At 45.2% G+C, this 27,580-nt stretch overlaps 1 protein-coding gene across 2 annotated transcripts in view; it reads right to left on the bottom strand.

Moving 5' to 3' along the window:
• Nucleotides 1–2,133: 2,133 nt before the first annotated feature.
• ptgfrnb (prostaglandin F2 receptor inhibitor b) overlaps nucleotides 2,134–27,580 on the bottom strand; it is a 36,562-nt gene continuing 11,115 nt past the window's right edge. Inside the window, exons 6-15 of one of the 2 annotated variants that reach the window (XM_068719859.1) lie at nucleotides 21,900–22,046; nucleotides 21,635–21,795; nucleotides 21,401–21,521; nucleotides 20,444–20,663; nucleotides 20,176–20,363; nucleotides 17,003–17,122; nucleotides 6,060–6,246; nucleotides 5,757–5,875; nucleotides 5,614–5,664; nucleotides 2,134–4,933 (exon numbers count right to left, since the gene is read on the bottom strand). In XM_068719859.1, the coding sequence (XP_068575960.1) occupies nucleotides 4,821–4,933; nucleotides 5,614–5,664; nucleotides 5,757–5,875; nucleotides 6,060–6,246; nucleotides 17,003–17,122; nucleotides 20,176–20,363; nucleotides 20,444–20,663; nucleotides 21,401–21,521; nucleotides 21,635–21,795; nucleotides 21,900–22,046 (1,427 nt within the window). In that variant the 3' untranslated portion in view covers nucleotides 2,134–4,820. Of the gene's footprint in view, nucleotides 4,934–5,613; nucleotides 5,665–5,756; nucleotides 5,876–6,059; nucleotides 6,247–6,325; nucleotides 6,667–17,002; nucleotides 17,123–20,175; nucleotides 20,364–20,443; nucleotides 20,664–21,400; nucleotides 21,522–21,634; nucleotides 21,796–21,899; nucleotides 22,047–27,580 lie in introns of those variants that run through there. The other variant, XM_068719860.1, reaches the window with a different exon arrangement.

Genomic DNA, 27,580 nt, shown 5'->3' with positions numbered 1-27,580 from the left:
GATTGACTCGGCCACATGGACCCCGTCAGTGAGATCTCACCTCGGGCCAATCGCGTTGCTCCGCCAGCTCTCTCAGCCTCATGACAGAGTGTTGGAAAGACAGAAAAAAAAAAAGGATTTTAAAGCACTTTCCACTTCCCGAAGGAAATACTGGAATCAATTAAAATGAATATGTATTATTCAAAGTAGCAGACAATGATAGAAAGAAGACATTTATCGGAAGGTTTTTGGAGTTGAATCCTGCAGGAAACTCGTGTAAATGCTGACATGTGGGAAGCCAGTGAGGGATCACGCAATTGTAGCTGCAATAATGACCCCATTCTCTCGTAACTCTGGCAGCTTTATGGAAGCGCAACACTACTGTACATCTCTGGAGTACCATCTCTATAAAAACTGAGTGAAAAATGGATAAGATGCATCACAAGTGAAAGTTTTTTGGATGAAAATCGAATCATTCATTTGCATTTTCTGTTTTGGAGCGTTGGCACATCAGGAGACAAATCTGATTAATAAACTGCTTGTATCCGATCCAAGTATTTTTGGGAGGGGGGGGGGGGGGGGGGGGGAGACACCAAACTACGGCGTTTAAACGCGCGAGAGGCAGACAGCAGACTGGTGTGATGGAGCCGAGGCTGTTTGCTGTTTGGAGCTGCTGTAAACATCGGCGTTGACTACAACGAATACGAGAAAACGTGTCGCCTCTGGTACACTCTGGGGAAAAAACAGGCTGCTTTGTCGCTCTCCTCGCGCTGCTAAATCTTTCCATCTGAAATTCTTTTGTTATGTGGAGCAACCCTCAAGCTGAGACAAGTCGGAGCCGGTGGGCAACGCCACCAAATGTGCCATCTCCGACACAGCAGGGGTGAACGGTGGCAAACAGAAAATATCGAGTGTTGTTGTTGTTTTTTTAATCACATGCACACCACCCAGTCAATTAAGGAAGACAATGGTGTGACGAGGCCACGAACACACACAGAGATGAGGAAACTGGGTCAAATGGACCCTGAGAGAGAGAGAGAGAGAGAGAGAGAGAGAGAGAGAGAGAGAGAGAGAGAGAGAGAGAGAGAACGAGTGCAAGTTAGAAAAGCCACAGACCCGAGCCAGTCAACACCGGATCTTTTTCTCTCATCTCCATCTCATGTGGAGATGAGAGAAAAAGTGATGGCGGAAGAGAGAGAACGAGTGATGGAGGAAGAGAGAGAGAGAGAGAGAGAGAGAGAGAGAGAGAGAGAGAGAGAGAGAGAGAGAGAAAGAGAGAGACATGGATGGAGTGTTGTTTAAGAGGTGTAAAAGAAAAAATCAAAACCCAAGAGAGCGACCAAGGATTCGACTCATCTGCATTTCTAATGAAGAGTGAAAGAGAGACGAGCGTGTCGACGGGAAGCGAAAGAGAATCTTAGAAGAAGAGATGGAGCGAAAGAGAGAGAGAGGTGACAAACAGAGAGGGAGAGAGAAAGACTATAAACAGACAGAAAATAAATCCCATAAGACTAACAAGGGGATGGGTGACACAGTATTAAAGACATGGAGGGGGAAGAGGAAGAGATATAGCTGCGGTCCAATGTCGAATTAGAAAACATTTATTCTGATAGAAGTTTTTTGAAGTTGTTTGCAAGCATAGGAAAAGCTGATTGATGGCTTGCCCAGAGACGGAGAAGAAAAACCAAATTGGCCCACATTTGTCACAAGTCGCACAGCAAGAACTCTGATCAGATCCTGTGGAGGGGAAAAAAAAAAAATACATTCAGCAGCACCATTCTCAACAGTAAGAGGGCAAATGTGGGCCAGCCAGGGCCACGCCAAAATATCTACACCGCCGTTATTCAGACAATAACTTTAGCAGAAACACGCGGAAATGTTGCTTTGGCTGAAGCGGCGTGATCATAAGAAACCCACACTATAGCCTAATAACTTAGTGATAATAATCAGAGCTGCTCTGTGGGTTGAACTTCACAAAAAATGCAAGCTCGGCAGTGACGGAAACACCGTTTTTCTACCGTCTCTAAATCTCTGCTGCGAGTATTTTTTTTTAAGATTTCCGCTTATTAAGCTTATATCAACATCTCATCGCCTTTAAAAGAAAAACACAATTAAATCAGAACCAGTGAAGAAAAAAAACATACAAAATTCATACATCTTACAAATCTATTTATTAAAAAAAACAAAAAAACAAAAAAAAACATCATGATTCATCATACTGGTTGCGACAAAATGACAAAATGAAAGAGGACATTGGAGGAAGCTTGCAGTGGCATGTTCAGTGGTGCGCATCGATGCTACGTGTGCGTCGTTTCCTGTTTAAGAGCATCAGGCACGGAGCCCTATCGTTCACCTGTGTGCTCCAGCGCGGTGAACGTGTGTCCATGACAGTGCCGAAAACCCATTTGGAATACAGTGGAGTGGGTTTTATGGAGACATGTTGGAAGTTTCTGAAGCAACCGTCACCATCAATCAAGGCAAAACACACACACACACACACACACACACACACACACACACACACACACACACACACACACACACACACACACACACACACACACACACACACACACACACACACGCGTCTCAATATTTCCATGAGTGGGTGTTGCTTTAATCGTAGCAGGATGGCCACATGTGTCAGCTGACGGTGGTACACGAACATCGGTCAGAGATCTTCATGGATTCGGGCCTTGTGTTCTGATTGGATAATAACTTAAAGTTCTAAGAGGCGGTTTTGTGCTGGAAGTCGGAGCAGAGCGGGCGTCATCGACCCCCGTTTTATGTCCCGAGTGCAGCGTTACACGCGCTGTGACCTGACTACAGCCTGATATTGCTCATGAAGTTCGGATCGCTGCTTAAAATACCAAAAAAAAAAAAAAAACAGCAAGCAAAAGGCCTCTCCATGCCCAGTCAGTGAGGGAGGAAACGCAGCCTGGCACATCGGATCACACACACACACACACAGGTCTGTTTGGACACAAACTTGTTGCTGGAGCTGTGAGAGTGCGTTCACACAGCAGCCGACGTGATACAACGATTCACCCGTTTGCTGTAGAAACACCACAGAAACTCAAAAGATGTCAGCTGGAACGCGTCGGGGCAAAACGCTTCTTTCATGAAATCAGCTGGTGATGTTTTTGTTCTACAGTGATTTTCAGTTTCGGTACAACTTCAAGTCCAAACAATCTCGTGTTGGACCGCTTTCTAGTTACGTCTCGAGCTAGTTGAAGGTCTTTAACAGTCTGACATTTCTTGAGAACTGCTCGTTTTGCCAGCGAGAGCCTCGCAAAACCAAAAGGATTTACCAAAAAAAACTCATTGAAGTCATGTTTCAAAGAACGGTTCAACGTTTTGGTAAATACGCTTATTTGCTTCCTGTTTTAGAGTTAGATAAGAAGATCAATCTCATGTCTGTGCGTCTAGTCAGAACACGGTTAGCTTAGCTTAGCATGAAGGCGAAGCGGAGAGTTTTTAATTCACTTTTGACAGAGCTAGGCTCGCTGTCCCCCCCCACTTCCAGTCTTTATGCTAAGCTAGGCTAACCACATCCTGACTCCGGCTTCATACTTAATGCACGGACTTGTTCTTGATATAGATCGTCTCATCTTGGCACGTAAACTTATTTGCCAAAAACGTTTAAAAACTGAGAAACATGCGTGATTTTCCTGTTAAAACGTTTCTTGCACCTTAAAAATCAGGATGTTAATGTCCTAAAAACGTGACCCGGGAAAAAGGCTTGTGTTGCTCATGAAAGACATCAGTCTGTCGTCATAAAACAGTACATGCAACTCTTTGTCTCACATACTGCAGCAGAGCACTCACACTGACACACACACACACACACACACACACACACACACACACACACACACACAAGACTCTGGTAAAATAACAGCAGGATACATTTCTGAATATCTAGAAAAGAAGAGTGCTTGCTGTCACCACTTTGAGTGGCTGTTCAAGTGTTGACCTGGCGATACCGACCAAGCACACCTCGGTCAGTTCAAACATTGGCACCACGTAGAGTATATCTCACACACAAACACACCGACTGCATATCTCCTTGTAAAGCTTAAAAATGTCATTTTAAAATCTCTTAATTTGCAAAAAACTAGAGCTGAGGATAAATCTTGTCCTTTCGGTAAGGAAGGAATACTCTGGGGCGGTAGTGCGCTACCACTTTTCGTTTTCTCAGACTTCAGCGGCCCGTACGAACGCTGCGTTCGCTCCGCGACAGCGATAAGGCTCAGGTTGCTGATTTAACGGGGATAAACCCCGAAACCCAAACCCCCTTGAATTTTCCGTGCTTCCTGGAAAAAAAAACAACTCAGCGGGGTTACGCCGGTGTGCCCTTCGTCTGGTTGCTCTTTGCAGGGAGCGCTTGGCATCGGAAGAAAACAAAAAGTAGTCCATCCACGTGTTATCCCTAGTGGTTACAGAGGCAGCAGATCTGTTTAGTGGTCCTTTATTCCCAAGCGGCAGTGATGGCACAGAAGCCTCCCGTTCCTCAAAAATTGAACTCCTCGGAGTTCCCTGTAGTGCTATGGTTTTAGTTAATATTTCAACGGATCTTCATAGAAATTGAAGTCCCATTGGTGCTTGTATAAAAAATTCCCCTGCTCCTCCACTGCAGAGCTGAGGAAACCCTGCGATTGACGAGTCAGGCTGCAGTTTTCCGATACGATGTGGCGTTTTTTTTTTAAATTTTTTTATTCCCAACGTCCATCGCACGGAAACAACTGGGTGTCCCAGAAATCGTCTGTGGGCGTGTGTCTGCCGTGTGCCTGGTGTTTCCTGTGAGCGCTGCAGTGGGTGGGTGCGGGGGAAAGTGTTTGTCAGTCCATCTCCAGGTCCATCAGTTTGTTGCGCGAGCGCGGAGTGTGGGTGGTGTTGCGGCAGCAGCACTGGGCGCAAACCAGACCCAGGACCAGAGAGAAGAGGCCCACACCTGGGGGACACGGGACAAGGTTAACAACGGAGGAGACACCATGTTACCTACACCACTAGTTCCTCTACTAATGCTACTGCTAATCTGTAACCACTGCTGACAATTTGTAGTTTCAGGAAGCTAGAACTATTTCTTAATGTACAGTTTATCCATCCGCCCAGTTGAGACAATAGTTACAGCTGCTACAACTTCCCCCACACGGTAAAAGTGGCACTAGAATCGTTATTAGAGGCCATTACAGCACCGGAATGACTCCGACATCAACTACAGCTGCCTCCAAGACCGTCCTTATGAATAGCAACTAGGGACGTCCCCAGTTTACAGTGCCAGTTAAGGCATCTTTTATTGATTGTTATTGGCTATTTTAAGCCTAAACAAATTCAGGTTCTTGTCTTTTTTTAATTCCACTGTGCACCGACAGTGCCAGCTGTCAGACATGTGTCCTAAATAAGCGTGAGCACAGCACCGTCAGCTCGTCTATCAGCGTCAGTGAGCCAAAAAACCCCCCCCCCCTCACTTTTAGACATTTTCTGTGACACTTCGGTGTTGGCTGGAAGGCGCATTTAAACTTTTCGGTCGTCTAACTCGACATTTCGTTGAGCAGAACGGCGTGAAACCGGATGTTGGTGGGTTGCAAACGTTCAGTTGTGTCACTAAGAAAATAAATGCATGATGGTTACCTATTGAGGCTGCGAATCCGTATAAGAGAGGCAGCTTCAGGGACTCCCACACTGCAGAGGGACAGAGAAAGACAGACGTGTTGGTTAATAGGAGCAGATCACGTAGTGTTAGTTCTGTTGTAAAAACCAGACCATTATCTCACCGGCGAACCGGACCGTAAGGAAGACTCGAGGTGACGTCAGCTCTCCGGCTTGAGTCCAGGCTCCTGTGGAGGCCGACAGGTACCAGGGCGTGGCGACGCAGTGATACTCCCCACTGTCACTGGAGCACACAGACACACACACACACACACACACACACACACACACACACACACACACACACACACACACACACACACACACACACACACACACACACACACACACACACACACACACGGTAAGATCTCTGCGGCGTGTTCTGCCGACGACCCGCCGCCCGTTTGACCCACGAGCACACTCACCTGTCCTGAGTGCCGTGGATGTTCAGCGTGTACGTGTGCGTGTCTTTGCGCTCCGCCGAAACGTCGCTGGACGAGTTGCGAGCGTCTTTCCTCACAACGCCGAAGCGGTCGACGCTGGCCAGCTGGGTCGTCGTCTCTCCGCCGCGCAGCCTGGTGAAAAACCAACGCACCTCGTACGCCAGGTCGTCTGAGGACAGAGAGAGAGAGAGAGAGAGAGAGAGAGAGAGAGAGAGAGAGAGAGAGAGAGAGAGAGAGAGAGAGGAAACAAGTGAAGCTGTGATGTGGTGTTTTCAACCAATTTCCAGAGCTCAAAGTGGCCGTAGTCGCTAAATTTGAAGCTAGCAGTGTAGGCTCTGAGGAAAAAAAAGAGAAAGCGATACTGTTGTTTGCAACAATAACATCACTTATAAAACTACTCCAGCTCAAAGCTAGGAGCGGATTAAGACGTCACAATCTGCTCAGCATCAGCACCATCACGAAGGAGAACTGCCTCGGTTAAAAAGCGAACATTAAAAGACACATTTCCCCTTTTAATGTTGCATGACATCACTTCCCTAATGCGATGCAGGGTAAACCACCGGGCGGTTAGTCATGGAGAGGAGGGCAGCTTCATTTGACGGAGCAGTTAGAGAGAGAGAGAGAGAGAGAGAGAGAGAGAGAGAGAGAGAGAGAGAGAGAGAGAGAGAGAGAGAGAGAGAGAGGCACGACTGGTGAAAGGGTTGCGATAACAACTTTTATCGGTTGGACTTTTCAGTTGCTCCCACATGTGCAGGATGACGTCACCGCTGAAGAGGCGAAACGTCTTTAAGTCACGAAGCTAACATTTACTTTAGCCTGCAGTTAGGGTTGCGTGACTTACACAGAGTGATCTGTGCTGCATTGTGACGTTTTTTAATGAGACTCTACCTCCATTATTTACAGAGATGCGTTGCTGCGCTTATTACAACACGGAGAGAGCGTTATCTTTGGATGTTCGGTACAATGCAGCCCCAATTTCTCTACGATGGCCATGACGATAACCAAAAAAAAAAAACCAGCTCCATTATCACCGTGATTAAAAAAAAGAACAAACACGCCGGCTGCTGTTCCTTCTCCAATCGAAGAAGATTAAAAAAAAAAAAAAAAAAAAAAAGATGGACATGTGACAGATAAAGGAGGATAGTGATGACAAAAGAAAGAAAACAGGGACAAGGGGGAAATTGTGATAATAGATGTAATCTTTGGAAAGGAGGTGAGCGAGCTAATTATTTCCAAGAGCAAGACGTAGAGAGAGAGAGAGAGAGACAGAGAGAAGCACAACTAGTCATTAGTCTGTCAGGGAGAGAGGGACTATTAGCACTGTACCTCCCACACACACACACACACACACACACACACACACACACACACACACACACACACACACACACACACACACAATAAAAACCCCATGCAGCCTGAGTCATCCTCTGACATTTACGAGACAAATAGAGGATACAGATGAAAAAAAAATAATAATAAAGAGAATGAAAACGCAGAGAAAAAAAAAAAAAAAAAAAGACAAACGATGATGAAAAACAATTATGGCAAAAAAAAAAAAGAAAAAGAAAGGAAAGAATGAGCGATGGAGATGTGAGGAAGAGTATAATGAAGAGGGGAGAGGAGTGAACTCACCCACAGCAGAGTAATGAATCACATCTCAATTTCTCTCTTCCCTAATGGTTTTAATATTCAAGTGCTAAATCATTAAAAACCAGTAGTGGCACGAGCAGCAGCGGCAGTAATAACGCCGGCCTTGGTTTTACTTCGGCGTCCCGCGGTCTCTTTATATCGATCTGTAATCGGAAAACTTTGTCCGGACTCGAGAGCCAGATATCCTCCTGCCCACTGGCCGCGCTTCCATTACGTTTAACCCCACGACTGCTAGGTTGTCACTCAAAATGATCTTTTTTTAACACATTATGTACACTGTAATATGTCCATTTAGTAAATAAAATATTCTTTTATTGATAGGATTGTCTGCTGCATGATTTATTATGAATGCTGCATTGCTGCGTAGACTTTAAATTTGTCAGTTTAAAACTTCAAAGCAGACTTGAGAACTAAAATAACTAGAAGATTTCACATTTTTAGGGTAAAGAAATAATGAATGTTAGACGACAGAAAAGAAAGAGCTCCTCATCTCCTCTAGAATGTCTTAAAAAGCGTCCCTCCTCTCTTAAATCTGATGGTGACGATGATGCTGGTGGTGATGAAGATGCACTAGGACAGCGTAGAGAGGGGGAACTGCTTTTTCTTCCCTTTTTTTTTTGGGGGCACAAAGACAAGTAGCCGAGAGCTCCATCCGACCAAAGAGGAGGAAACGGGAGGCGACAACGAGGGGCGGCCTGACACCACACACACACACGCACACGCACACACACACACACACACACACACACACACACACACTCTACAGGAAACCCAGTTGGTCTCGTACTGAAGTCTAGAGCTGCAACGGTGAATCGATTGGTCGACTGACTGACGGAGAATTAAACATTGTGTCGTGAACGTCATAACAAGGACCCGACTTTCTGCTTCTACTTTGACTCCTACTGTGTGCAAAGTGTTCCGGATGCATTGAGGGATTATGAGCCACATTTGAGGTGCTCTCACCGTCACTTTCACCTCTAAATAAAGCCGATTATCTCCATAAACTGTTGGCTTGTTTACAACCTGTTCTCGTCGCAGCGCCACGTTCCCAGTTATCATAACCGCAAAAATGAGACGTTTTTCCATCGTTGGTAAAATTGTATTTTCATTTTATTTGTTTACAAGCAGGTAAAAATAACTAATTAAATATATTTACTTCTGATGACAGGATGTATGACAACTATTTGAATGCCTTATATAATCACTGTGACTACATTCTTATATAATCACATCATTTAAAATCTGCCGAGCTGACAGTCAAAAGAGATGCGCTTCTCCGGCGTTCCGATAACACCAGGTTGGCGTCTGACATCGCCGTTAATGATCAAAGACGCGTTTTGCATAATTCTGCAGGACTGACGCGTGAACTCCGGCTGCTTGTTTCGGAGACGACACCCGTATTTCCGAGGAACGGAGCTATAATTAGACAGCCTCTGCTTTCTCTCAGTTAGCTTCCACCCTTTACTTTCTTTGTTCTTGACGGCGGAGAAGGACGGAGACCGAGGATGACGGAAGGGGATTTGAAAATACTTAGTGACTGAGGCGGATTATTTTGTTTATTGCGGAGCCAGAAATCAACAGCGAGGGGCCCTCAGCAGCGCCAGCACCCCCCCCCCCCCCCCCCCCCCCCCCTCCCGGGAGGTGCTGCTAGAGGAGTATCTGATCCCCCACCAGCAGGCTGACAAACAGCCTCTTGCCCACAGCTGTTCCTCTGCTCAACGCAGACCATACGGACCTCTACCCCCTCCTCTATATGAACTCTCTGGCTCCTTGATAAGCGGACTATTTCCACAATTCATGTGCATGTAAAAATGGCCCGCCCATTTCCTTCAGTGCATGTGCGCTGCTTGGAAAGGCCCGGACCTCGCCCGTCCCCCGGTGGAGACGGAGCCTGCTGGTCCTGGCCTCAGGGCGAGGGGGTCCGTCGAGACCGGTCTCGAAACACGGCCCGCGTCAGCCTTCAGCCGAGGTCAGACGACATGCCGAACGAAAAATCCAACAGAGCTGCGGAGGATGGAGCTACATCAGAAAAAAATATAGAAGATCACCAGACTTCTAGACTAAGTTTGGTGAAACGGCACAGCTATGGTGACGTCCAATGACGGTAGGAAAACTGTCAAAAGTTTTTGGTGGGTGTAACGAGCCGAGCAGTCGCACCCTCACAACTTTGTTAGCTTCATTACTAGTCGCACTGTTTGAGCTTCAATAAGCAGGAGGGAGGAAGACCCTGGTGGTCGGCCGGCTGAGGAGGAGCTACAGTACATCTCTAATAGAATATCTGGCTCCTGTCTGGGCTAATAAAACGAAAATGGCTGTCTGTGGAAATGAAGACAGTCTGATTGGATTTCTCTGGATTAATCCCTTGAGGAGAGTCCAGGACGTACAACTGCCTGAAAAACACACACACACACACACACACACACACACACACACACACACACGACTGACAATTACCAGCAGAGCTTCTAATGAAACTGTGTGTGTTCTCTGCTCCATAAAGCAGGACAGCCCTGGTAGAGTGGAATACTAAACACTATAAAAACACTATTTAGCCTCACAGAAACAAAGTCACTGGGAAGCAAAGTCCCCGTCTTACTCGCTGAATGCTTAATAAGACTTCCAGCAAATGAGTGCAAATTTCATTTGATATTCGCCGTGTTTAACATGCAGACGCCTTCTGAATACACCACATGAATGCGGGTTGCATTAGTTCAAATGTTGTTTCCGTCTTTTCCAGTGTGGAATTAACGGATCTATCGCTAATATCTATGAATTAAAAACTACAGCAACACTATTTTCAAATTGTAAGCCTTTAAATAAACATATATTCTTCTTTTTTGGCTCAGAAAACACAAGCATTTGACTAGAAAACAAGTCAAATATGTAAATATTAGTTAACATGGAGTAAACATCTAACTAACTTCCATCTCTTTTTGAGTTACGGAGCAGTTTCCGCCTCGTTATGAATTTTACATTCCTATAATAGTATGTTTCTTTAAGAACTGTTAGTATGTAGAGATTTTGTCTGATGTATATTTGTGTGTACTAAAGACTCAGAAAGACTAGCAGCTGCATCAGTGGAAGCTAATGGGAACCCTCTCAGGAATAATAACTCATTGTGTCATACTGGTTATAGCATTATAATAATTGATTTGGACAATACTGAGAGAATATGACGAGACAAGTGATAAAAGGTTGCTTCAGCTCGATAAGAATTAAAAATGTTACCAGAAGATGCGGAATCTTTGGAGATAAAATTGCACTGAAATTGTAAATTAGTAAATAGTGAAAAGAAACTAGTGATATCAGGTAAAGGCAGCTTAAGTCACTAAACATTTGGCACCTAAATCCATCAAAGCCTGTCCGTGGACCTTGGGACACACGTGTGGTTTCTCCTGTTGAATGTCCCCATTGACTTCCACTGTAAACCTAAACAGAAGAAAACCCAGAGTGTTGTTTGAAAACTTCTGGTAAAAAAAACCTGCAGAAATCTGCCATTTTGGAGGATTCCTTTAAAGCTGCATGTTCGCTCCCATTCCTGTTTAACTGGAAGACCTAATGGAGTGAAAATGATGGCACCGCTCTGCTGTTTAGCTCAACATTTTCAATTTGTGTTTTACCGTCCTTTCCTCTCTTCCAGCTCTCTCTTTTATGTTTGGATCGCCACCATTTGCTCTAGTTTTTTTTTTTTTTACCATAAACGTCCAGAGTGAGACGCCGTTTGATGTTTTCAGTCGAGACTCTTCTTTCGCTTCTGCTGAGCAGCTGAAAAGAAGTGGTAGTTTTGATTTCTTGCAGTCACGGAGAGGCCACCGAACACTAGAAAGACAGTTTCTGACAACAAATGAATAAATAGTGAGAGAATGGAACCGAAACGTAAATAGCATGAAAGGTAATAGGAAGTTTGCACCGAGAGCTTTTGTATTCATGACAAAAAGAGGCCTGATCCGCATTTCTAACTGTTCACAACTCCCGGCTTTATTAAAGCTGCTTTATAGACTGGGGGACACTGGTGGCTCCAACTGGAACCATTTTAAAATAAGTTCACCAGTGAGAATCATTTCCTCTTTCTGCTCTCATCCCCTCACCAGTGTCCATCCTCTCCGTTCAACAGCTCTTCCCATTCTTCCTGGTCCCTCTCTTTAGGAAACTTTGCATGCTGTTTCCGAGCCACTCTTCCTCCATTTGCTGCCTCTTCTATTCACTCTCTTCCACTCTCGCTCACTTTAACAATCTGTTTAGTTCCCTCCACTTCTCCCCTATTCACTCCCACCTTCTCTCCCTCTCTCTCTCTCCATCTCGCCGCCTTTTCTTCCTCTACCTCGTTCTGTCTCCCCAGCCGGCTAACGGAGCGTGAGATTGGCTAATTAACGGCTGCCTGTCGGCGCTGCAAAGACAGCTGGGTAATTTGGTGCGAGTAGAGAGGGAGTGAGGAGAGGAGGACATGAGGAGTAGAGGAGCCAAAAGAGGAGAGAAGGATGTGTCATTAAACTTACCACACAGAGTTATTTTTAAATATGGTTCAGGTTGCCAGGTGTTTGGCAAAAAAACCTTCACGAAAACTGGTTCTGCACTCCTCATTAAAATGCACGGATGCTAATTGCAGCCATTACTGAAAGACGTACTTACAGGTGAGAAAGCATGCCTGAAAAAAAACAAAAAACAGCGAGGATTGAACAAGGTCAGCTGACAGAAGACGTTCAGCTTCAAGCCAATCGGGTTCAAATGCAGCAGCGATATCTTTCCTCTGGAGTGGTGTTTGTGGTCACCTGACCTGCAGTGACTCTTTAGGCGCTAAATGCTCCACTGTGTTCACCAGCTAGCCGCTAACTTCATCCATCTGCTGTTTGATGCTGGGCCGGTAGCGTACAGCCGGTTCAGAAGAGCCCTTTGTACTGAACACGGCTGCAGCTGGAAACAACGAGACTCAAAGGACAAAAAGTTAAATGTGCCGTAACACCAGAACAACGAGCTACAAGAAGCTAAAGTTTGAATTTTTTTTTGTTTTAATAATCACCTTCTACTTCAATATCTTGATTTAGTCACAAATTAAATATTGATGAAATGGTAACGTTTGAATTGCTTTTGTCAGGCTTGCAATTATCCCTAAGTAGAGCCGCAATGATTAATTGATTAGCTGTCAGTTATTTTCTGATGATCAATCGGTTGGAGTAATTATTTAAGAAAAGATTCACAATTCTCAGATAAAAGTGAATATTTTCTGGTTTCTATACTGCTCTATGACGGTAAACTGAATATCTATACGCATGTTCACGTACTAAAGACTATACGCACCTTTCATTTAGAGATGCTTTCCAAGTACATATGAAACAAACATTACATCATTACATAAGAGCACACTGATAAAAACATTCTTAAGATTACAGATTGTCATTTGTGACAGTTTAGTTTACTTAATTGGTCCCTTTAAAACAACTATTTTACACTAAATCTAAATTAAATCACGGTGATCGACTCTGCCCCTTATTTTCCTGGCATAAAGGGAGCGTGGTGTGTGTGAACCAGTGAAGTACAAAGCTTTACTTTCTCCGAGGCGGATCAGAGGAGTATGCAGTTATTTTAACAAAAGACTTCTCAGCAGAAAAGAAAAAAAAAAAGAGGCGATATGCAGAAACTGTCACGGCTTCAGTGCTTCAAAAAGCATGGAAAAACATCTCTAATGGTGATGTCATCTCACAAGCCGCACGCTGCCACGACGTGCCAGTCATTCCACCGGTAATGGATGCCGTGTGTCCGCACGCTGCAGCACGCCGAGATAACGCGCGTCGAGGCGAAACAACGCGGGGTCAAAGAGACAGGAGCCAGACGAACACGAAGCATGTCGATACAGTATCTGTGGTCGTAAAGACTGAGGAGGGAAATCAGCACACACCTGAACTCTCAACAACAAAGACTGGAGCGATCATAAACTGGGGGAACCGGTCCTCACTAAATGAGATGGATTTGACATCGTTATGCACATTCAAATTCTGGTCTCAAATCTCCAGACAGGAAGTGATGAAAGAGGCGACTGAAGTCTGAACGTGAATAGAAAGCCACTGATCACGTCTGAAGCTCTCTCAGGCAAACACCGCATCGGATTACCTACCAGCTACTATCTGGAGGTATCAATGACTGGAACTGATAAGTGCAGCTTTACCGTAAACAGGTTTAAACAATATGCAAATGCTGGAACAAAAAGAAAAGCTAGGAAAGAAGTTTCCTATTATATATTTATGTTTTAATTCCCAAAGGTCCTTGAAAGAATCATGTGTGACGATGATGATTGACTCTGTGAAACTTTGGCAAGACTGGAAGTGGTACACAGGTGAGTCTCTCTAATCCGGGTTCATGTAAGGTCTCAAACACACACACACACACACACACACACACACACACACACACACACACACACACACACACACACACACACACACACACACTGGAGTATTTTCCTGAGGGTAGTCTACAGCTTCAATAATAGAAGGTTAATGAACTGCATTTATACGGCGCCGTTCTACCTTACAGGACAAAGCGCTTTACAACTTGCCTCATTCGCGCACACACACACACACACACACACACACACACACACACACACACACACACACAAACACACACACACACACACACACACACACCTGCCAGCCTTGTGATTAAAGGACGACCCGCTCTACCTCCTGAGCCACAGCCATCATAAATAAGGCGGCACAGTGAATATGATCACTAACTGATGAAGAAATAATAAGGGACGTTTCGTGTGTGTCTCACCGTGCCCATCATAAAAACAAGCTCCAACAGGAGAGCAGTTCTCAGCCATCCCTAAGGAATGTGTGTCTCAAACACACACACACACACACACACACACACACACACACACACACACACACACACACACACACACACACACACACACACACGTTGTTGCTCAACCTTCTGAGTAAAAGCCTGAAGTTCCCTTCCCATCTTATTGTGTCAGAACAATGAGCTGTAAAAATGGTGAGCTGGTAACTAATCAACCAATCATTTGTTAAACAACACACCCACACACACCCACACACACACACACACACACACACACACACGCTATATGACACAGCTCATGTTACTCAACTGGAACGGCTGTATTGCCCTGGACACCAGTACGCCGTCACACCCTTAAGAAATATGGTTTTGGTGCGCTTGCGTGCGAGTAAGAACACCTGAGGAAGTGGACGTTTGGCCGTTGTCCAAAACCGAGCGGCACGCCTTTGTGGACAAACGTCACTCGATACCCGTTGACTAATTGGACCCATGACATAACGTTTTACGTGTGTGTGGTTCACACTCGTGACACCGGCAGTTTCTTTCTCTGGAAGTAATATCTAGTGTAAGACAATGGCATGTGTTTTAGGACTGTATTCATAAAGGATCAGCTTGGTGATATTCTACCTATTTTTGGTTAATAATGTCCCATTCCTCTGTGCCATAAAGCTCCAAAAACACATCAATGTTCCTTCATCACCGAGAAGATGAACGCTGTAGTTTATTTTGATCCCACACGCACCATCCTGCTGCTGGACTGAACACTCACTAGATCCCCAAATGTGTATTTATCCACAGCTGAAAATAGTCCCCGACAACACATCGGTTGGATGCAGTTTACCTTGAAACCGGATCACACAGGTCACACACACACACACACACACACGGTGAAACAACATGTGCAGAGGAACCAGCCTAATAAAGAGGCTAAAATGATGGAACTACATGTCACCCAAAATACACACTGCTAGCGTCTCTAGCCTTGCATTTAGTGTCAATGCCTCTGCAGATGGTTTTATACATCAATCTCCAAAAAAAACTGGTTGAAAAATTCAGAACACAATGTGCTCGTTATGAAGCACCGGCCTCACTGGGGACACTTTAAAGAGACTTTCTTCAAAAGGTAGTCCCGATGACAACTGTTCACAGTGAGACCTATGCAACCAGGACACTTTTGTCCGTAAAGAAAGCTACTTCCAGAAAATACAGAACCTCTATGCATCCTACACCAGTCCTCTCCTCTCCTCCTTGCTTCCCATAGCGAACACGTCCATGCGTAACTTCCCTATCAGCCGTGATGCTGAGGGGGACTTTCTTCCCATGGTGCAGCTGTCTGCGAGAGCTCGCACCGCCACCACCCACCCACCAATCCCTGCAGCGCTCCACTGCTGCGAAACAACATTTGTGTTAATGTATGGGCAGACATTGCATGCATGCTGCCCATACATTCCTGTGAGGACGCAGGTGCAAAGAAACGCATATGTTCAAGCACAAGAGGAAGCTGCATTCCGCTCCGTTTGTGTTTGCAAAATAATTTCCAAACACACACACACACACACGAGCTCTGCAATGTGTTTAACCTGCTCACTGCGAGTACGTAATATAGAAAACACATGTTGGGCCGTAAAGAAAGATGCACAGAGAGGAGGCGGCGTGGGAGGGACGGTGACAGATGGGCAGAGGGAGGTGGCGATGACGTCATGTGATAAGTTAAAGGGTATGGAGTGATGAGGAAGAGGAGGGAGGACAGGAGACGGATGGATGTTGAAAGGAAGGGAGGAAAGGAAAGGAGGCGGTGGGACAGAAGAAGAAATAGTTGTGGGTTGCACTGCAGACGGTTTGTTGAGAAGGGAAAGAGTGATGGAGGCTTCTTTACAAATACATTAAATCAGTGGTTGAGTGTAGCCGAGTACATATATTATATTTGTACTACCTCCCTTTACTTCACTACATTCCAGTAAAAAAAACAGCATTCATCCGCACCTTTATTCCTGCTCACAATCATATTTATATGTGTTAAGAAATATGTGCGTGGGAATATATATACGTGTATGGGAACTGACAAAACACTGAGTTTTATTGCGGTGCGGTTAACAGGACTTGAGCCCTGTCCAAAATTCATTTATAATTGCATTCTGATATGACACCATCGTGTTGTTTTTCTCATAAGCTAACGGCAAAGATAGAATGTTATTACAGTCTACAGCACAAGAAGTAACCAGACAGACAACTGCAAGAGAAAGTGGAAGAATTTAGAGGGCTGTGTTTATGCGCGTGTTAATAAGAGCGAGAGTCGGTGAGAGTCTAATTCATCTTTACAACCAATTGAAATGCAGGAGGCACGTCATTCTTATTAGCGGTGCTGTTGACAGGTTGGCAGGTGAAGAACGCACACAAAGAGTGTTTCTTAAAATACTCAGGAGAAAGAAACGGTAGCTGATAGTGATTCACGAGTGCGTGTGTTCTACCTGTGTGCGCGCCAGTCTTCGGGGACGATCCAGAGACGCTGAGCGAACACTCCATCTTGGCCGTCTCCCACGGATAGACGATGGTGGTGTCCGACCGGAGGGCGACGGCGAAGGACGGGCCTGCAACACCAAAACACGTATATTTTTGGATTATTATAGTATGAAAAGTTCTTGCACAAGGACACAAGCGTTCTCCGGTTGTTTGGTCTTTTTTAAAAAAAGGACATAACTGCCAGCTTAGCGTTTGAGTGCCGTGTTTACCGGCCTGCGAAACATCAACTGTGACGCACAAATTCATTCATGTTCATGCGTGAAAGCTACAGTCGTGTTGTGGGTTTCACCGCGCGGACAAGTCGTCTGCATTACTCCGCTGTCATGTATAAACAACTTACTGTATAATACATGCGCAAACACCATGTAGAGGGATATAAAACATATTCCCTCGGTGTTGGCACTGGTGAGCTGTAAGTGAGTCTTAAATCCAACAGGAGCAGCCTCAAAATGATCTACACAAGCATGGTAATGAGATATTACAGATATATATTCATTATTCCTTCTTCATCAGCAGCTCATTTATGTCTTTTCTTCACTTTCTACGACTAGAAGTGTTTTCTGAGCTGCACTGCTGAGCGAACCTGCGACAACATCTGGTTTTACGAGGACATCAAGTCCTTTTCTGCACGACAAAATAACGCCCTAAATGTTTGAAACTGTTTTAAAACCACGAGCCGAGCGATCATCATTTTCAGAATAATTTCAGAGGCCACTCGGTTAGAAAGAAAACTCCGTGGGCTTCGTGTTTGGTCGCTGGCTAAAATATTTACCCACCAGTTTCAGCGCCGAGATGTGAAAACGTCAGGCTGTTTTAAACAAATATAACCGGATTATGTAAACCACTTATTTGGAAGCAAAAACAAAAAGGAGAACGAGCCCCAAACAATTACAGTAAAGTGCTTCAGGTTATGTGGTTTCTGTGGAGTCTCATGATCTCAGTGGTAAAGTTGGAGATTAAAGAATAACCGACAGGAATGAACTATAAAAATCTGATTCAGCTTGTAAAAACACAGAATTTCCCTTCTTTCGTCAGATTTAAAGCCATAAAGTGCAACAGAAGTGCAAAAGAAGACGGTTATTGGTAAATCATACTGGCCTTACTGTAGTCACAAGATTACATGTTTTTCCTCTGGCCACTCCGTATTTATGTTACCATCCATCCACCGAAATCACTTAAACACTGAATTATTTAAGGCTAAACGTGCTGGTGAGACTTTGGAACTCCATAGACGGCGTAGAAAAGATTCCTGCACGAGCAGAGACGCCATAACACGTCTGAAACATTCAAGATACAGCTGGAACCTTGGGAGGCTCGCCAGTTTGTGGACGTGATCTCACACACACACACACACACACACACACACACACACACACGCACACACAGAACTTCCGCCCCCTAAGGTAAGTATCAGGGGTTCTTGGAAACGTCTCAGCTTGAAGCATGAACACTGTCTGTGTGTGTGTGTGTGTGTGTGTGTGTGTGTCTGTGCGTGCGTATGTGTTGCCCTGTGTGGGATCAACTCAAAATGTTCAACTTGGATACACACACTTGAAAGAGTACACTCTCTCACACACACACACACACACACACACACACACACACACACACACACACACACACACACACACACACTCACGCACACACACTCACGCAGACAGGGAAAGAAAAGGAAAGCAGCGGTGCAGCTCTCTGCAGATGGCTGATTGGCCAAAGGGCTTCACTTTGAAGATGTCCCAGAGAGAGAGAGAGAGAGAGAGAGAGAGAGAGAGAGAGAGAGAGAGAGAGAGAGAGAGAGAGAGGGGGGGGGGGGAGAAGACAGTGGGGTGAGAGAGTGAAAAGGATGGCAGAGAGAACGGGGGAGGAAAAAAATGGGAAGTGATAGAAAGAGAGAGAGAGAGAGAGAGAGAGAGAGAGAGAGAGAGAGAGAGAGAGAGAGAGAGAGAGAGAGAGAGAGAGAGAGAGAGAGAGAGAGAGGAAGTAATGCTCAAGGGCTGTTGCCCTCCCCAGGGAAGGATAGAAGATAGTCCATCTTTCTTTTCTCTCTTTGCTCCGACAGTTTTCGGGGTTTTTTTCCCTCCTACAAACCTCATTCAGACGGTTGAAAACACTGCAGCTCTTCTATCAAACATGGGGAGGAACCAGTAACTACGACCAGTTCAGCTCGACATAGACTGGACTTTTGAGGCCGAAATATTTGAGATTAAAACACGAAAAACACAAATATTCTTTTGGTTTTGTTTGATGTTTGTGTTACTACCTGCTTGATACGTTTAGTTTTTTCAGACTTTTATTGTGAAGCACTAACTTTTGTTTTGAAAGGTAAGTTCCTGCATTCCTGCAATATTGCCTCCTCTTTCTTTCTCCTCAGCCTCCTCTCTTTCACCTCCTTCTCTTCCTCACCATCTTTGCGCCTACCACCCTTTTGTGTTTCCTCCCTCTCTTTCCTTCCCTCGACCATTTCTCATCACCTTTTCATCTCCTCCTCCTCAGCCCACTTCACCACCTCCTTTACTTTGTCTTCCTCCTTGTCGCCTCCCTCTTCTTCTTCGTCCTCTCCTTTCCGAAGCTCCCGTTCCTCCTCCCGTCTCCCACTTCCCAGTCAGATCAAAGAAACTTAAGTAGGCCAGTGGCTGTGGTGGGCGTCAAAGGGCTCAAGGTGTGTGTGTGTGTGTGTGTGTGTGTGTGTGTGTGTGTGTGTGTGCTTCTTTATTTTTGTACATTATTAGATAATTTATGTTGGTTTTCATTAACACTGTGTGGGAGGAGGATGTGTGTAGAACTTCTAGAAATGTACAGAACACAACTGCTTACATATTTCTATCTTTAGACAGTTACTCTTCCAGGAACTTGGATTTTTTTTTCCTCCATCTGTTCAGATTGTTCTAAAAAGGTAAATTATTGATGAATCGCACTAGTGTTAGAAAGTATTTCCCCAAAATGTGGCCATCTATTACTGTACACAGCCTGGTTGTAGGATATTTAACTAAATGAGTGGAACGTCTTTATGAGAAAAGATTTAGGAACAAATAAGAGAAACTTTTAGGGTTACGTAGTACAAAGAGGAAGGAGGAAGTATTTCAGACCGTCCAAACAAAGTGAACACGTAACACACACCCACCATTTTCCTGAAAGTCGATCTTGACTTTGTTGGACTCTGCGTTGGTGGCTTTGGTCCAAGCTTGCCCCGCCTGCTGTTTGGTCCACGTGGTGATGTCACACCAGTAGAAACCTCTGTCGGAGAGCTGGACGCCCTCCAGGCGAAACCGAAACTCCACCGGGCCAGACTTTGTCAGAACCAGGCCGTCTCTGCGTCGACAGAGAGAGATGCATTTCAGAATAAAACTCCACTGAAAGGTTCACATTGATGTGTAAATGTAAACGTGTACCTCCTGTTGGGGTCTGTGGCTCCTCCGTGCTGCAGGACGTTGTCGGGGCTGAGGGTCATGATGGTTCTCACGCTGCCCTCCAGGCTGTCCTGTGATTGGATGAGCACAGAGTAGCCCGCCTCCCCGAGGTTCCCAGTGGCCACGGTGCAGCTCATCTCAAAGGTAGCCCCGCCCACCGAGGCTTCACGGACGCGCTTGGCCACGACGTTCAGAGTGGGACCTGAAGATGAGACCCATCAGTAACCTTTGACACATCATTCAGTCCACCACAGAGTCCGAGGGGGGAGGGATCCCCAACAGGAAGTGAAAACATGAACTTCTGATTCAAAGCAGGCACACACACACACACACACACACACACACACACACACACACACACACACACACACACACACACACACACACACACACACACACACACACACACACACACACACACCACAATGCAGTTACATCATGGCTCAATTAGCTAAATTGAGGGCGCCAAGCTCAGCAAGTGGGACTTAAAAAGAGAGGCAGTGTGTGAGAGAGAGAGACAAGAGGTCTGTTGTTGCGTTGGAGGATTTTGCTATGAAGTCTGGAAATGACATGTAGACATTAGAGCGTATTCATGAAACTCAACAGCAGGGTTACTGTGACCGGCTGGCCCCCGTGTTACAGTTTTCTTAGTCATGAATGTGAGCTAATGCTTCTGAATTTCTTCCAAAAGTAGCTCATTAAATGTTTCCCCATAGAAGAAAAAGAATTCATTGTTTCTGTCCGTGCCAAATGTTTTCATCGGCATCACAAGTATAATCTGAAGTAACCTTTACGGGTAATGTGTTCAGGAAATTAAACAGAATTTAAGCGTAGGTTGGGTGCATCACAAAATGTGTTTCCCTTGAAGTGCCTGGACTCATTCAATGATATAATCCACCAAACACAACAGATGAGGGCACATAAATGAAGTTTCCTCACGTTTGGTATCCCACCGCACAGCCAGCTGCGAGCTCTGGTACTCGGCGGTGTTCACCATGTCGCCCTGGCTGTTGACGCTCCAGGATGACACACTGCACACGTACTGACCCATGTCGATCTCCTGCAGACGGTGAAAACAAGTGAAATGAAATGAAAGGAAAGGAAAGGAAAATGGATCTTGGTAGAAATGATACCACAGACATCTACAAGCTTTCTGTCGGTCATTACGTTCACCTGAGTGCGGAGGAAGAGTAGTTTGAATGTGTCGGGCTGGACTCTGGACAGAGTCATCACGCCGCTCTTCAGCCGGTCAGAGTACATCGCTCCCGGCAAAAGGTTGCCGTGGCCGTCCAGGGAGCCGATGGGATGCGAGGTCTGAGGATCACCGCCTGTACCTGCAGGGGATCGGACAGGAGACACGTTGAGAGGTGGCGGTTTCCAGTCTTTTATAGGCCTATTAGAGATTTTGTTCTGAGAAAAAAAAAAAAAAAAAAGGTACCAGGAAGTGTGGTGTGCTCCCAGGTGACACCCAGTCGGCCTCCCAGGGGTAGATGGGTAATGTTGGTCACGTGGCACGCCAGCTCTGTGGGTTCGGCCGTCATCTGGGGGTTGAGGACGGCTTCCAGGGCCACCGTGAAGCTCGGTTCTGGGAAGAAAACAAGCAGAATCTTTCAAGCCGCTCTGATTACAGCTACAGGTAGAGGACAGCTGCGTTTTAAAAGCTTGATACTGGGTCGCCACCAGTTATTAGAGCAACATAACCCCGATGAGGAAGGACAAGCAGGCTGCAAACACCATGGCTGAATGAGACACTTGTCACTACCAGCAAATTCACCTAAAACTGAACACAAGGCCTAAAGAATGTCACAAAAGCCCAACCCAAAACCTTTGTGAGACCAAACAACTGCTGCTGAAAAGCAGAGTATTGTACCGTCAAAGGGAAACCGCTTAATGGCTCAGCTTTCTCCCAATTGGTTCAACCCCGTCAGACTAGCAGTATGCACATAGTACATTTTTAATTATCCCTGTAGTCTGTATCACTGGGGCTGAAATGAATACGAGTTTCAAGCACCCAGATGATTGAACAACAACTCAAACCTAATAATATATCGAGTTGCAGCACTGCGTGGCCTCCGGAGAAAAGATTCCCATCCCCAGCGGGGCGTTTCTCTCATCAGTCGTCGCCGGGGTTTTGTCATTTTACAACCGCCATGAATCTCCAGACGAACGCAAAGTGAATCCCGTTCTGTTTGTGGTTCGGTCCTAAGCCGAGTGAAAGAGCCAGGCAACCAGAAATAGACCTGAAACGACACGGTTTACCGTGTGAGATGAGGTGTGTGTGTCACAGTGTTAATAGTGAGTGTGTGTGTGAGAGGCAGGTCCTCTCAGTCAGACATCCAGATTGCACCTTTACGCCTCAACGAGCAGGAAACACACACACAAAGATTTCCACCTGCCGGTCTGTGAGATATCCAACACACACACACACACACACACACACACACACACACACACACACACACAGTATATGTATATACAAGTAGTCACTGACACAAACCACACACACGGCAGTAACGCTATAAATACAAGCACATACGTAAGAGTGTGTCCGAGTGTGTGTTTGGCAAAGGAGAAGGGTTTGAGTGATGTCATTTGGACGTCATACACAGACACACACACCAACTCATGCACTGTTACCATCTGCTGTAAAACACACACACACACACACTTTGATCGAAGTGAATGTGTGAAGTTTTTCTGCCAACTAGCAAAGCGTCTCTCTCTCTCTCTCTCTCTCTCTCTCTCTCTCTCTCTCTCTCTCTCTCTCTCTCTCTCTCTCTCTCTCTCTCTCTCTCTCTCTCTCTCTCTCTCTCTCTCTCTCTCTCTCTCTCTCTCTCTCTCTCTCTCTCTCTCTCTCTCTCATATTTAGTGTTATGATTGAAGACTAAAAATTATTAGGATTCAATACTCAGAAGATATCTACATCAGAGATTTATTCTGATTTTGCAGGTTTTTTTGGATCATTTACAGCTTTTAAAAATCAACAACACATCCCACTGATGTCAGGGTCGTTTCAAAAGGTTAATCCTCCATAGCTGCTGGCAGCTGGTGTCTGTTTACATGCAGTGTACTGTACATGCAGAGCAGAGGACGACGGCGCCGCATTTGGGTGAAAGTCAGCAGTTTGATTACTTATTTGAAACAAAAGGAATTGTTAAAGCACGGTTTGGTTAGGAATACCAAACTGTTGCTGAATAAATCTTCTAACCCCCCAAGTTAACCCCCCCGGTGAAGCCGCCGACCTATTGTCATGTCCTCTCAACCGAGTCGGACTCTCCTGGCCGCCCAGTTCTCTGTAGGGTTTTAGTTGTGTAAAAGCAAGCTTTAAGAAGAAGAAGAAGAAAAGGCTCTATTAGTGTGCGGCTCGCGGAGGCAGAGTGAGGAAAAAAAAAAATAGGTCAATGTCAATAACGCAACAAACTGCTTTCATCTGCATCGCAACCGTGTTCACTTTAAGAAGGCTCTCGGTTAGTTTGCACGGAACGGAGCGGTGACATTTTGCCCGATATCTCATTCATTATGTTTCTGCTGCTCGTTAGCAAACGCGCCGACTGTTCAGTTCAGAGACTCAAAGCACTTCAACGCTTTCATTTTCACTGGTGAATTTAATCTCACCATTCATTTACTTTTCTCAAATTAATAAACGATTAAATTGTCAGCGAGCAGAAGTTCCCGGAGCCCATCGTGCTGTTTTAAGTGTACTGGTTTGTTCAACCAAACAGTCCCAAACACGGTTCATTACCATAGAAACGGGGGTCAGCGGTGTGTGTTCTGCTCATGTACAGGCGGGTCGGGCGCCATGATGTGTTTCGCCGACGCCGCCGAGCTGAACTTTCCAGGAACAGAAGAAATGCTGGATTCTGCCAAAACAACCAGAGGCATGCAAGACTCTGGTTTCACCGGAGTGTGCAGGCGCGTGCGTGCGTGAGAGAGAGAGAAAAACCAGATATGAAGAAGACACTCGAGCCGTTCCCTCTTTCTGTCAACTCTCTGTGCGTCTCCCAGGACGGAGGGGAAGCACACGTACGCTTCACATCGCAGATTACAGCTGAAAAACAACGTGTAATCTGATTACTGAGTGATACTGCGCAAGCCAATAACTTCACGTTATTACTAGAGGCTTTATAATGAAATCACTATTGCTTCACAAGCAAGGTTTCATGCAGATGTTTAAAAAAATAATACAGCTCGTCAAGCCATAATGTACGCTACATATATATTTAGCGTACATGTATGCGTGTATATAAAGGCTAAATAATAAATACTTCTGAAATAATAGATGAGGAAGTGTGAAAATAGTCGGTTGTGGTGAATGAGGGAGGAAGCTCTCCATTAGTATTTATGCTAAGCGTCATAAAAGCACAGACTGGAGCTCCATACAGCCCGTGGCGACGCACAGCCTCCTTAATTTAGCCGCTTTCTATTTCACCGAACGGCTGGAGAGCTGCAGGAAGCGTCTTAAAGTGTGTCCCGAGGGAAGAAAGTGGTTTCCATCAGTCAATCCCGTATGAATTCAAGTTAGCATGACGGCATTACATCTTGGCGGATGCTTATGTCGAAAACAGCTTCCTTTTTTTCTTCTTCTGTGCAAGCCGGAAAAATCCTGTTTTAATTATCTAGTAAAAATAATATAATTGCTGCTACCGCTACTGATAAAGCGCCTTTCTAACTCATGGATCGACAACTCAAACTGGAGATTGTAATTCATCGTCTTTGTACCTGAAGGGACACATCTGGTGAGGCTCCCATACTCCATAAACGTACTGTAATCCCTGCACACACTGCAGAACGAAGGAAGAAACGGAGTGTGGTCGGCAAAGCGTTGAGATATTGCAGAAATGTGGAATGCAGAGGGCTGCAGGGTTGTTGCAATGGTTCTCTGTGTGTTCGACCCCTTTAAACGGTGTAATAAAACCATTGATACGAGGTAATTATGAGTAATAAGCCACATCTATACAATATTTAGATATACAGACACTCATGCATACTGTATATACATTCATTAATATTCTGATAAGCTGTGAAAAAAATACAAAATATGAGCATACATGAAATATAAGCAGGGCTTTATTTCGAGTGAAGTGGCTCAGCTGACACAACAACATGCACACAGGGGAAGTGTCGCCAAGGGTGAGAGGAATTACACCCTATTTAACTGTGTGTGTGTGTGTGTGTGTGTGTGTGTGTGTGTGTGTGTGTGTGTGTGTGTGTGTGTGTGTGTGTGTGTGTGTGTGTGTGTTTTTTCCTGACGTGGGGGGCTCCAAGACAAGTTCTCCTACTCTTTTTGTGCTTCCTGGTAGGCTGTGCTTGCAGCAAAGCATCGTGGGAAGAGTGGGCAACCTCAAGGCCACACATCAATAGAATAGGAACTGACTGGATGACACACACACACACACACACACACACACACACACACACACACACACACACACACACACACACACACACACACACACACACACACACACACACACACAAAGTTTAAGCTCATACTCAAGAGGACTGAGGAAGAAATATATGAGCTGTAGTCAATTAGAAATGTGGCTCTCATGGTGCGAGTGTGTGTGTGTGTGTGTGTGTGTGTGTGTGTGTGTGTGTGTGTGTGTGTCGGCAGTAAGGAGGAATGTATACCCCCAGGCAAAAATGTAGGAGTTCCACCAGCGAGAAGCGCCTCATACCCTCAGTATGTGGGACACAAAAACACACACACACACAGTGTTTGAGGCATGTATGTGTGTGCAGCATTTACACTCTGGAAAAAAAGCCTTCAACAAGCCTAGTTTCACTCTCGCACACTTGCCTGACAGACACAAACACACACACACACACACACATAAGTAATCCATGTAAACACACGCACACACACACACTACATGCTGTGGATCCCGCTCATTGGTATTTCTGCTGTGCCCTCACGCTGACGTCTCTAAAGCCTGGTGGATGCTTCTAAATGTAACACGGCTGCTCAAGGCTTCAGGAATCTTCTGTGTATCTACAAGAGATGGCTGTTATTTTAACTAAGGACTCCTGTTGACATAAAGTACAGGATGTGGGATTCCAGAAAACACACTCCACAACGTCGTCTGAGAAGCACCACATTTGCGTTTTTTTTTTTACCAATGCACACGACTCGTACAGTAAGAGTAAGACGAGCCGCAGCATCACGTTCAGCTCTATCAGACTGAAAAACATCTAGTTCCTGTGACAAACAATCATTTGCATCTTCACAGTTAAACTTTGGCGAATAAAAGCTTTTAAAATCCTCATATTGCACCAACATACTGGCCTGTATATACTGTTCATAATCAGTTTAGTTGTACTATATTAGTCAAATGTAGGTTAACACATGGAGAGCCACCCCTTTGATGTAAAATGACAAATATAGCTCACCTTGGATGCTATTTAAGTGAATGGAGAGGAAGCACCGAGCAGCCAAGTCACGAACAACGGCGCGAACATGTGAGAGGGGAAGTGAGCGCAAAGCCACGAACACACACACACACACACACACACACACACACACACACACACACACACACACACACACACACACACACACACACACACACACACACACACACACACACACACACACACACACACACACACACACAAAGCGAGGAGATGTGTGGATGTGATAACAGTCTGGAAGTCCAGAGTCCTGCTCTGACTAAAGCCCGCTTAGACATTTTCATGTTATTAGGAGGTAGAACCAAAAAAAATTGGAATGTGCAGGTAAATGACACTCAAAAGTCAAATAAATATTGAAATTAGTCATATTTTTAGTTTGAAGTCAGCATCATGTGGCGGCCATCCATTCCAAACTCTTTAGAGGGAATAAACCGGTGAGGTGTTTTTGAACTGAACTCACGATATCAATGCCAAGAGGCGACAAAGCAAACTGGACTCATTAGAAGTCTTTTATTCTGTAACCCAAAGACAGACACGGGGCTTTGGTGCACATATGTTGTTCTGCGGACTTTATATGTTATTCGTGTATGTAGTATGAATGTAGTGTGTGTTTAATGTCCAGTCTGTAGAATACAAATTTAAGTAATTGCCCCTTTCTTTAAATAAAATGACACTTGAGCTCACATGGAACTTTTAGCGAGTCAGTCT

Source organism: Cebidichthys violaceus, unplaced genomic scaffold, assembly GCF_023349555.1.
Source record: "Cebidichthys violaceus isolate CVI_PGR_0920_01 unplaced genomic scaffold, fCebVio1.0.p SCAF_24, whole genome shotgun sequence".
Classification (NCBI taxonomy): domain Eukaryota; kingdom Metazoa; phylum Chordata; class Actinopteri; order Perciformes; family Stichaeidae; genus Cebidichthys; species Cebidichthys violaceus.
Note: the sequence above shows the minus strand (reverse complement) of the source record. Positions and strands in the feature narration are given on the sequence as shown.